The following is a 9,752-nucleotide window of genomic DNA, read 5'->3' as shown; positions in this document are numbered from 1 at the left end:
AACTAATTAATTTTAAAGAGGTCATGTTAAGACTTACATTCATCAACACAATCAACATCTGTGCAGTGGGTCTGTGACTGTCGTAGCTGCAAAATATTCATAGTCGTAATTATAATCATAGTTTGACGGAGTAAATTATGGTTTATTAAGCAGTAGGGTGAGCATGGGAATATATGAAATTCAGCAAACTTACAAAAGATAGCAATCGTCGCATTGCCATTTCCTGAGGCCAAATGCACTCGCATGGATCCATTCCTTCGTCAGCCATGATGACAAGTGTCTCAGTACCCACTGCACCTGCAATAGACAAAGTAATAACTTAAAATTTTGAACTATTAGATAAGATAGACAGAAGGCCCTACTTGTTGGGAGGATTGCAAAAGCATATGTAAGTAAATTGGTTTGTGAATTATAACCTCTCTTACTTTCTCTCCACTACACATAGACAATGTCAGGGTTCCATAATTATCACAAGGTTACTCAATAACAACCAAAGCAGAACTCCTCAAATAAATTTATATAAACAGTTCAAATGTGGTTTGGCTATCTGCATCACAATCGGTGACACAGATTAGTCCAGGGCAGTGACAAAATATGTAACTGCAATTAACCTGATGTTACCCATAGTTTGAAGAATAAATACTGGCAATCCCCTAAACAAAGCAGACCATATGCAAGTAATAAGACTCAACACTGCACGAAACCACCGTCCGTCAGTTGGCACGGAACCAAAACAAATACTTGTTTACAAATAAATTGCGGAGCAGACAGCCTACTGACAAACCTACATTCGAAATGCAGGCTCAACCCACTAGCTTAAACTTTCGAAGACACTGGTTCAGAAATCGAAAGAGGAGCACGTCGATATCCAAACACAAAAATGGAACAGTGGACGGCGAGTATCAAAAGTATGTTTCAGCCAAATACGTGAAAAAGTACCCACAACTTACCAGACACCACGTAAACGCAACGAAAGTACAGTCACAGCCCTCGAACCGAACCGTTCGTTGTGCAAAACCTATTGGCTGAAAGTCCGCCAATAGCGTTCGTCCACAGATTTCCTGCTAGAGATAAGCTCTCAAAGATAAACGAAAAGGAAAAGTCAGCGTGGGTGTATTCAGCTCTCTTTTTGTCCGTTCGTTGCCGATTTCATCTTGAAAATGTATCTAAAGCGGCCCAGAACCCAGAACATGTGAAAAGACGTTGCGCGACTGTACTGGGACTTGCCCGGAGGACTAGCAAGGACAAGAAGTCTAGTAGGCTTTGGTCGGCCATGGCGGCAACTTTCAACTTTACCGGAATTATTGACCGGCTGGAAAACAAACACACATGTGCAGACTGAAACGGAAGTTGCTCTGCCAACTGCAAAGCAGCGCCTGGAAATCATGTCGAATGTACTCGAGGCAACGGGCGCGCAGACGCGGGTCTCGGACGAGCAGATCCACACGTCGGCGTGCGGCAGCGCCATCGAGATCAACTACGACGATGAGGAGAGCCACCCCGTCGTCGTCCCCTTCGTACGTCCCCCCTGTGCGCTGCCGCAAGCTGCTCGTCGCTCCCCCTGCAGGTCATGCTGATGAAGGCTATATGCTGCAAATAGTTTGCAGAGTGGGCCTTCGGCAGTCGACCCGGCGGCCGCGCCCTCAACCTGTCCGTCGACGGAAAGGGCCTGCTGGCGTACTCCAGCGCCCACGCCATCGTCTTGTACGACTACAAGTCCCACAGCCAGCGCTTGCTACTCGGACACGTGAGTACCAATGGAACGAGGGTTCATTGTTCCAGAGAACGGACCGCTGACGGCGGCGATTTTCTTTAGAAAAATAACGTGGTGGCGATGGCCACGGACTCCTCCGGGTCCTGGCTGGTGTCGGTGGATGGCGGCGGCAAGCTGGAGTCCAGCGCCGTCATCGTGTGGGACCTGAGCTCCTCGTGAGGCTGGTGGTGGTGGCGGCGGTTGTCGGAAGCTCGGACATGACATAGATGCCGATGACAGGTGAATCGTCACCTTCACCATCTCTAGGTCGTTAAGCCGCCTTCTGCCAGGGGAGCCGCCCCCGCAGGGCTACAGCTTGGTGTCCATGAGCCCCGACGGCGACCTCGTGTTGGCGGGGGCCGGGCGGCTGCTGCAGCTATGGCACAGGAGGGACGACAGGGGCGCCGTCGCAGAGCTACCCGAGCACCTGGGCGAGGCCAACGCCGTCACCTTCAACCAGGACGTGCCCGGCTGCTTCATGGTGACGTGCGACAGGAACGTGGCCTTCATGTGTTGGGGCAGCGCCGGCGGCGGCCCCCAGGTGCAGCCGGGCCAGCTCGTCACCAGGTGCCCCGGCAGGCTGCTGGACTCGGTGTACCTCCGCGGCACCACCAACGCCATCTCCGTGTCAGACAAGGGTGCGCTGCCGTGTTCTGCTAGTGGTGTAACTAGCCCAACCGGCCCGCCAAACGACACCCCCGTTTCCCTGCGCAGGGTTCGTCGTCCTTTGGTCGGACCCCCCGATCTACGCCCCGAGCACCAAGGTGAGTCGGCGGGTGTACTGCATCGACAAGGACGGGCTGACGGCGCTCGCCGAGGTGGACGGGTAGGTGCGCGCGAGGGACGCCCCGGCGGCGCACCAGGCGCACTCTCTCAGCAGGCCTGACGCCGCCGCCTCCCCCTGCAGCATGGTGGTGATCGGCACACGGCGCGGCCACATCCGCTTCTACGACCAGGACATGTGCCTGCTGCACTGGTACCAGCAGGCGGCGCTAGACGCCGTCACGGGCCTCAGCTTCAGCCTGGACCCGTCACCGGGGCCCGACGGCGGCGACCTGGCGTGGGCGGCCAGCCGTTCCTCCTTCCCCGCGGGTGCGCCTACCTCTCGTCTCGGATTCCTCCCGCTCACTGCCCGCTCAGCTCCAGCCGGCTGCTCTGCTTCAGCTCTGCTGCTACTTCTCTGCTCCTCGCAGTGCGCCACAGCGTGGACGCGGAGCGGCGCGGCGTTCAGGCGCGGCTCGACTTATCGCGGCTGATTAGCGGGCCGTCGCCGCGGCAGCTGGATGGCGAGGACCCCTTCAGAGTGCGCGACCTCCTCGTGAGTGAGTGCCGCGGGGGCGGGGGCGGGAGGGGCTGGTCCACGACAATCACCTGGTGGGTGATAGAGCTCCGCTCCGCGCTCCGACTGAGACGGAAACTGACTTCGACCCTTCGACCCCAACTTCGGGGAGTGATTTGGGCTTGAGCGGGGGACGAGCAAAATGCGCGCTATAGCTGGCGCTGGCTGGCGCTGGCTGGCGCTGGCTGGCGCTGGCTGGCGCGGGCGTGACACCCGAGGCAAGCGCCTCTCCCGGGGGCCGGCGGGGCCGCGGGTTCGTGACTCGCTAAAGCCCCCGGTGTCGCCCGCCGGTCACGTCACGGCTCCCCGCGCGGCTCAACGAGTCCATCACCTCGTGTAATACTGCGACGCGCTGCAAAAGGGAACAAACTCAACACGATCTTGTTTACACAAGCAGCATCGCATCGCGGGCAGAACGCCAGAGGACGTCGCCGTGGTAAATCACGTTTCAATGGTTCTTACTCACTGCGCAACACAGGCACGGCCGGCGGCCGGCTCGTCCTCGTGTCCTTCGTGCACCAGCGGTGCGTGGTGCTGCAGGACCACCAGGACGCCGTCACCGTCATACAGACGCACCCGGAGAGGTAAGGGACGCCGAGGCCCGCCACGCTCGCGCGCACGATGGGTTGCCCACCTCCTCGGCGCGCAGGCCCGCGCTGCTCCTGGGACGCGCCAACGGCTCCGTGTCGCTCATCGACTACGTCAAGAAGGAGGTCATGATCACGTTCACGTTCGACCGCAAGCCGGGGGCCGACCCCGTCTCCGTCACGTCGCTGAGCTTCTCGCCGAACGGTGAGGCCCGACGACGGCAAGGGTCGCAAACTCATCGGGCGTCTACGAGTAAAATAGCGCCACGCGGTGTGAGCAGGGACGGTGCTGGCGTGCGGCTGCGCCAACGGCACCCTGCACCTGCTGCACCCCGCCGCCCTGCACCCCGTCACGACGCACCCCTTCCACAAGACCCGCGCCGCGATCCACCACCTCTGCTTCTCCCCGGACAACATGTTCCTGGCGCACTCCGTGAGTGGGGCGCGGTCGCTACCCCGCGTCCGCGTCGCTCCAGCAATACCCCGCGGAGGCTCCGGGCGCGGGGTATCGCTGGCAGGGTACAGTCGGCGCCAAAACGTGTCCTCTGCTGTAGGACGCCGCCAACTTCGTCTCAGCGTACCGCTGGCTCACCGGGCACCGCTGGGCGTACCTGGGTAAGAAGCAGCTGCACGCCCAGCCCGTGCGCGGCCTCCTGTTCGGGTCGCAGCCCTATGACGCGCCTCTCTTCTCCTTCGGCGAGGACCACGTCCTGGTCGAGTACGACGTCGCGCACAGGTGGGCGTCGTCCCCTCCGCGAGCCTCTTTACACTCCGCGTGTCCTTATGTAGATAACGAGACGTTCACGTTCGCCCGCAGCCTCAACAGCACCCTGCTGGTGACGAGGCTGGACCGCATCGAGCGGTCGGGGGTGCCGTCCAGCGTCACCTGGTGCCCTGGGGACGGCGAGGGTGCCGAGCCCGTCCTCCTCATCGCTACGTCTGAGGTGGCCGAAACAACATCAACGTGTCAAGTTTTTAAAATTCAACAGTTATTTTTCAACTCATGTGTTTCATTTTCCCCTACAAAAATTCTGGAACGCAGTTCAAGTACCGCCTGGTCGACTTGAAAACGCGGAAGGTGTGCGGCACAGCGCAGGGCCCGCGGCTGCACACGACCGTCAGCACCATCCAGGTATGAGTAGGTTGCCCAGCCGCCTCGTCCAGAACTTCTGGGATGTGTACGACGCGCTGCTCCTCCCAGACCATCGGCGGCCCCGCGGCCACGGCCCCCGCCACGGCCGTGTACGCCACGCAGCGCCGCCTGGGCCTCCAGTGCCTGCCGCCCGACGGCAACCCCTTCAAGAACGTCGCCATGATCGTGCACCCCGTGAAGGTATGACAAACCAGGCACCACGTATGCACGCACGCCGAGCAACTCCGAGGGTACTACACACACAAATCAGTGTACCCTCGGAAGAAGTTAAGAAATTAAAAGTAGAAGAAATTAAAAACAACTCAGGAAAATCGATAAAAATAGGTGTACGTTTGAAGTGAAAGCGAAGTGCCCCGCGGCAGTGTCTGGCTACTCTGCACAGATAATGTCCTTCGTCATCTCGCCGTGCGAGGAGTTCGTGTTCACGTGCGGCGCGCAGGACCAAAGTGTGCTCATGTGGCGCATAAACCAAGAGTAAGTACGACTTTGGGGAATAGACGCAAGGCCTGGAGCAAGTCCTCGGCAGCACTCCCTGTTTGCAGGGCCGTGGGCACGCTCCTCGAGGACGGGCTGCAGGGCGGCGAGCAGGGCGCGCTGGAGCCGTGGCTGCTGTCGGTGGAGGGCGGCCGCGAGGGCTGGCTGGTGCAGACCATGAGGGACATGTTCTGCTACGCGCAGATGCTGCACCAGGGCACCCTCAGCACCGAGCCGCGCTTCATCACGGACATGCTGCCCGTCTGCGAGCTGCCCGACGTCATGCGGGCCCTGGGCTTCTTCCCGTCCCAGTCACAGGCACGGTGCCCCGCAAGTACATAAAAATCAAGTAACATTGCTTGTTCGAGGTTGAAGTACATAACACTGACGGTAACAGATCGACACAATGGTGCGCGAGGTGCTGCAGCGGTGTGGCGAGACCCTCACCTCGTCCGATCTGGTCAAGCTGTACGTCAACCACAAGCCCGTGTTCGGCATGGCGATGGCGCAGCTGAGAGAGGCGTTCGAAGCATTTGCATATCCGGTAGAGGGCACGGACGAGATGGCCATGACCAAGGACAAGTTCCTGTCTATCCTGCTCGACAGAGGTAAAGCCAGCACGTCACGAAAGTAGTGAGAGACTTCTACTTCTAAATTGAGAAACACGCAACACGGCACCGGCCGGCAGGCGAGGCCCTGGACCCGGCCGAGGCCCACAGCGTCCTGCGCGTGCTGCTGCCCGCCGACACGGACACCGAGGCCGATGCGCAGTACGACCACCTGCTCATGGACGAGGCCGCGCGCAGAGAGAAGCTCTTCCACTACCTGCCCGAGGCACAGTATACTCCACCGTCCCTCGGAGAGCTTAGTATTGCGTCACCACCCCAGACGTCATGCCTGACTCCATGCATTTGCACTTTCAGACCATCACGTTCGACTACTTCGTGAACACCCTCCTGGGCATAGTAAAGAAGTGATATGGTCACGGCACGCTCTCAAGTCAAAGTCTACTCTGACTGCAGCAGTCGGAGCGGGAGGCGGGGCCAGAGGACGGACAAGAGAGGGGGCAAAGAGGGGAGGGAAAAGGGGACGTGGGATCGGCCCGGCGCTAAAGAGCCTCCTCCTCCTCCGCCTGCTCGGCGCTCGGGGGAGGACGGGACGGCTGCCGGGCGGCGGCCCGCGCGCGAAATGTGGGCCACGACTCAATGTGGAGCATCAACATCAACATCTATGGATGCTCCGCAACGAGGATTACAGCTACGGGCCGCGCATTGTTTGGCGACTTTCGATCAAGGAGGGTCAACACGCGAGTGTGGACCTAACCTTGGAGGGCAGCAGCGGGGCCCGTGCGTGCGCCCCAGCGCGCCCCGGAGTACCGCGTCCGTGTACCGTCGGTGTACCGAGCACACAGCGCTGTTTGACTTGGATTCGCAATTACTCACAAAGGCGGCAGTTAGCGGAGCGGAAGAGGAAGAGCGAGCGAGAGAGAGAAAGACGCGCCAAGCCGGAGCAGAGGTACCAACCTCTAACCCTTGTACTGTACGCTCGACGCACTCTGGGGGTGCGCTAGCTAGCTCCTCCTGACGTTGCCCCCGTACAGAGTCAACCTACCAGGAGCAAACAAACTCGTCCAGCACACCTGTATTGTACACCTAAAATAAAGCCCCGTGAAAAAAACAAACTGTGCCGCATCGCCCTGGAAAATGAAAATCAGAGCGGGGGGCATCATTAGGGCAGCATATCAATCCATAAGCGGACTGGCATACCACCACCTCGTATATCCGTAGATGGGGACGGCACGGTTCGACACAATTATAGTCGGTTTCGAGCAAACTTTGATCATGATGGCGGCGCGTCGTGTCGTCGTCGTCGTGGAGTTCATTATCGGGCGATTACCTGCCCACGCCGTGCCGCTCGGCCCGCTGGGCCCGCTGCGCCAGACTGGCAGGGTGCGTTCAGTGAGCGCCCCGCCGCCGCCGCCGCCGCTCGCCTTTTCGACCACAAAGAAGAAGCAGGCAGGCTGCGCACCTAAATCAATCACCCTTCCCTTGCGCGGCCGCCGGGAGAAAGGATAGATCGCTCTTTTATGGAAAATAATGAAACGATAAAATGATGGGTCGTATATAACGATCGCCGCGGACCGTCTTTGTCAAGTCAAAACTGAAACACACCCAACACGACGTGGAGTCGACGGACACAGCGGTGTCGTCGTTGGCGGCGGCGGCGGAAAATTTATACAGAACGGTAAATAGCGAAATTGAGTGTTTTGGGCGCGTTCTGTCGTCATTAGCCAACCGAAAGACAAACGGTGCTCGCGCGCGGCGGCGGCCGCAGCCAGCTCGATTTATGGCTTCCGATTCGGAAGCGGGCAGCAGCAGCGGCGGGGAGCCGAGGAGGCGGCCGGCCGCGCAAGGCGCCATCGCGTCGTTAATTATGGCAGCGGGGCTCCCCTGGCCATACGGGCGGCTCCACCCACGTCACACCATACCGCCGGGGAGGGTGGTTGGATATAGAAATAAGGTAAAGGATAAACTACTCGTCGAAGAACAATGCCGATCTTGGCCGATCCTAAACCGCATCCGAGGGTCGTCAACTCTCCTTGGCCGTGTACGGAGGAATATTGAATATTACAAATAATATTGGTAATATTGAGCCAATTTTCAAGCTGTGACGTCATAATACTTAAAAAATGTGTAATATCGAGGTAATATTACCAGTAATATAGCTAATATTGGTGTAATGTTTGAGGTAATATCAGTCCGTGTACGGAGGAATATTGAAGTTGACGACCCCTCGAACCGCATTCTAAATATGTTCGGGCAGGGGCGCCGGAAGTTGATTTTACAGGGGGGGCGGAATATCAAAAGGGCCCGGATTTTTCCAAAAGGGCCCGGTTTTTCGCAAAGCGTTTATCTTTTTAAAAATGACCAAAATGCAGGTTTTTGCAAAGTTGTGTTCAAAATGATATTTCAAATGAATTGCAATTTATCTCTTAGTGCTTTTACTGTCCCAGTGGACAAAATATAGTCAAAGTCTTGTCAAGTCAAGTCATTTCACAAATATGATGTCATTTTGACGTCATTTTCAGTCAATTTGAGGTCATTTTGACATCATTCTGACTCCAAATGTCGTTAAAATGACATCATATTTGTGAATTGACTTGACTTGACATGGCTTGGACATTTTTTTGTCCACTGGGGTCTGCCTAAGGGCACCTCCAGTGCTTCGCGGGGCCCCTTTTCTAAGTTTTCGCTTCTCTTGTCGGTTGATCAGGCCCGTTTCGGAGGTCCAAAAGCACCTAAAGGGCCCGCTTCGCAGTCTAAGAGAGGGCCTGCTTCGCGGGCTGAAAGGGCCCGCAGCCGATTTAGGGGGGGCATTTGGCCCCCCCTGCCCCCCACTTCCGACGCCCCTGTGTTCGGGTGGGTGGAAAAATAACAAAAGTAAACCAGTGCGCGTCCGTAGTTTGTATACTACAGTACAGTACCACTCAAGTGTTGGACGGTGTTCTGCACTCGTCGTCGCCCACAGAGAGTGAGCGTCCTCAGCCCCGCCGCCGGTGGGCCGGGGACGTTGCGGTGGCTCTGGAAGGCGCTGGGTAGGCCGACCCGCCCAGCGGCCGCGTGGAGCGGGCGGCCCGCCCTGCGAGCGCCTGCTCGCCTCCGCGGCGCCGAGTCGGGGCACGGGACGGGTAGAGGTGAACGCCAGGCAAGGCGCCTCGTGGAATCTTTAGGTGTGCGGGAATCCCAAAAGGAGAGATTCTTTGACAGACCGTTTGATAAAACCTTGTACCCGCGAGTAGCAGCAGCTAGCAGCCAAGCTAAAACGAAGGTTCAGTGAACGAAACGTACCACCGTACCACCACCTCTTTCCTATAAAGTCTCACGGATCTGCGCGGAGATGATGACGACGCCTTGGCCATCGGACCACCACCTCCATCCCCAATATCCAAAGCAATATCGGTAAAGAAATTACTATGGCAAGGAATGAATACCCGTCGCAGATTGGCCGGCCCGGCTTGGCCTTTAGGCTCGGCCCCTCGGCCGCTGCTGCCGTGGCCTCAGCGCCCCCCCATAGCCGCACAGCTGCGGCGGTCCATCTCGTTCCGTTCCAAATCGTGACTCCCGCTTCTCTTGTTCGGGGAATCAATTTCATCTTTGAATAACAGCAGCAGCAGCAGCGGAGAGGTGAATCATATTCGCCGTACCGGGAAATAATTTGAATTACGCCGGCACGACCTATGCGGCGCGCGCGCATTCCTCCTCCCCGCTTGTTGCTTGAGCAGGGGGGCATCATCATGTGCGCCCCCTCGTGATCATGTCGTGGCGATGGCGACCAAGCCCGGCGCTCCCGGCGGCGCGCGTGTTGGGGCAGCACCTGCCGACCACCACCACCACAACAACAACAGGACGCACGCAGAGTTTTGCGGTTTAGCCCCCTCCCCCCCCC

The 9,752-nt window shown here is 58.0% G+C and overlaps 5 protein-coding genes across 8 annotated transcripts in view; 3 read left to right on the top strand and 2 right to left on the bottom strand.

The window, feature by feature from the left end:
• LOC127748650 (small integral membrane protein 14-like) lies at positions 1–755 on the bottom strand. Its single transcript, XM_052270373.1, has 3 exons — positions 622–755; positions 194–297; positions 1–86 (listed from the first exon to the last, which is right to left on the bottom strand). The coding sequence occupies exons 1-3, from the start codon at positions 623–625 to the stop codon at positions 27–29; spliced, it is 168 nt and encodes a 55-aa protein (XP_052126333.1). The 5' UTR covers positions 626–755; the 3' UTR covers positions 1–26.
• The window catches only part of LOC113205057 (gastrula zinc finger protein XlCGF17.1-like), a 113,327-nt gene that overhangs the window by 9,367 nt on the left and 94,208 nt on the right, over positions 1–9,752 (bottom strand). The window lies entirely within an intron of this gene.
• Positions 1,111–1,933, top strand: LOC127750001 (cilia- and flagella-associated protein 251-like). The gene is made up of 3 exons (XM_052270372.1): positions 1,111–1,517; positions 1,601–1,747; positions 1,817–1,933. Exons 1-3 carry the CDS (start codon positions 1,386–1,388, stop codon positions 1,931–1,933), a joined length of 396 nt encoding a protein of 131 aa, XP_052126332.1. The 5' UTR covers positions 1,111–1,385.
• Positions 2,076–2,669, top strand: LOC127750000 (uncharacterized). The gene is made up of 2 exons (XM_052270371.1): positions 2,076–2,391; positions 2,468–2,669. Exons 1-2 carry the CDS (start codon positions 2,079–2,081, stop codon positions 2,581–2,583), a joined length of 429 nt encoding a protein of 142 aa, XP_052126331.1. The 5' UTR covers positions 2,076–2,078; the 3' UTR covers positions 2,584–2,669.
• On the top strand, positions 3,120–5,652 carry LOC113205078 (cilia- and flagella-associated protein 251-like). Its single transcript, XM_052270370.1, has 5 exons — positions 3,120–4,415; positions 4,497–4,623; positions 4,722–5,012; positions 5,215–5,306; positions 5,375–5,652. The coding sequence occupies exons 3-5, from the start codon at positions 4,854–4,856 to the stop codon at positions 5,646–5,648; spliced, it is 525 nt and encodes a 174-aa protein (XP_052126330.1). The 5' UTR covers positions 3,120–4,415; positions 4,497–4,623; positions 4,722–4,853; the 3' UTR covers positions 5,649–5,652.

This window comes from Frankliniella occidentalis, unplaced genomic scaffold, assembly GCF_000697945.3.
Source record: "Frankliniella occidentalis isolate FOCC.00 unplaced genomic scaffold, Focc_3.1 Scaffold120, whole genome shotgun sequence".
Classification (NCBI taxonomy): domain Eukaryota; kingdom Metazoa; phylum Arthropoda; class Insecta; order Thysanoptera; family Thripidae; genus Frankliniella; species Frankliniella occidentalis.
This window is presented reverse-complemented; position numbering and strand designations above follow the sequence as displayed.

Coding starts and splice junctions, on each gene's coding strand:
- LOC127748650 (XM_052270373.1), bottom strand. Junction 87..193: donor TGCGACGATTGCTATCTTTT/GTAAGTTTGCTG, acceptor AATATTTTGCAG/CTACGACAGTCACAGACCCA.
- LOC127750001 (XM_052270372.1), top strand. CDS start 1,386: ATGTCGAATGTACTCGAGGCAACGGGCGCGCAGACGCGGGTCTCGGAC. Junction 1,518..1,600: donor ACCCCGTCGTCGTCCCCTTC/GTACGTCCCCCC, acceptor TGCTGCAAATAG/TTTGCAGAGTGGGCCTTCGG. Junction 1,748..1,816: donor AGCGCTTGCTACTCGGACAC/GTGAGTACCAAT, acceptor GATTTTCTTTAG/AAAAATAACGTGGTGGCGAT.
- LOC127750000 (XM_052270371.1), top strand. CDS start 2,079: ATGAGCCCCGACGGCGACCTCGTGTTGGCGGGGGCCGGGCGGCTGCTG. Junction 2,392..2,467: donor CATCTCCGTGTCAGACAAGG/GTGCGCTGCCGT, acceptor TTCCCTGCGCAG/GGTTCGTCGTCCTTTGGTCG.
- LOC113205078 (XM_052270370.1), top strand. CDS start 4,854: ATGTGTACGACGCGCTGCTCCTCCCAGACCATCGGCGGCCCCGCGGCC. Junction 5,013..5,214: donor TGATCGTGCACCCCGTGAAG/GTATGACAAACC, acceptor TACTCTGCACAG/ATAATGTCCTTCGTCATCTC. Junction 5,307..5,374: donor ATGTGGCGCATAAACCAAGA/GTAAGTACGACT, acceptor CCCTGTTTGCAG/GGCCGTGGGCACGCTCCTCG.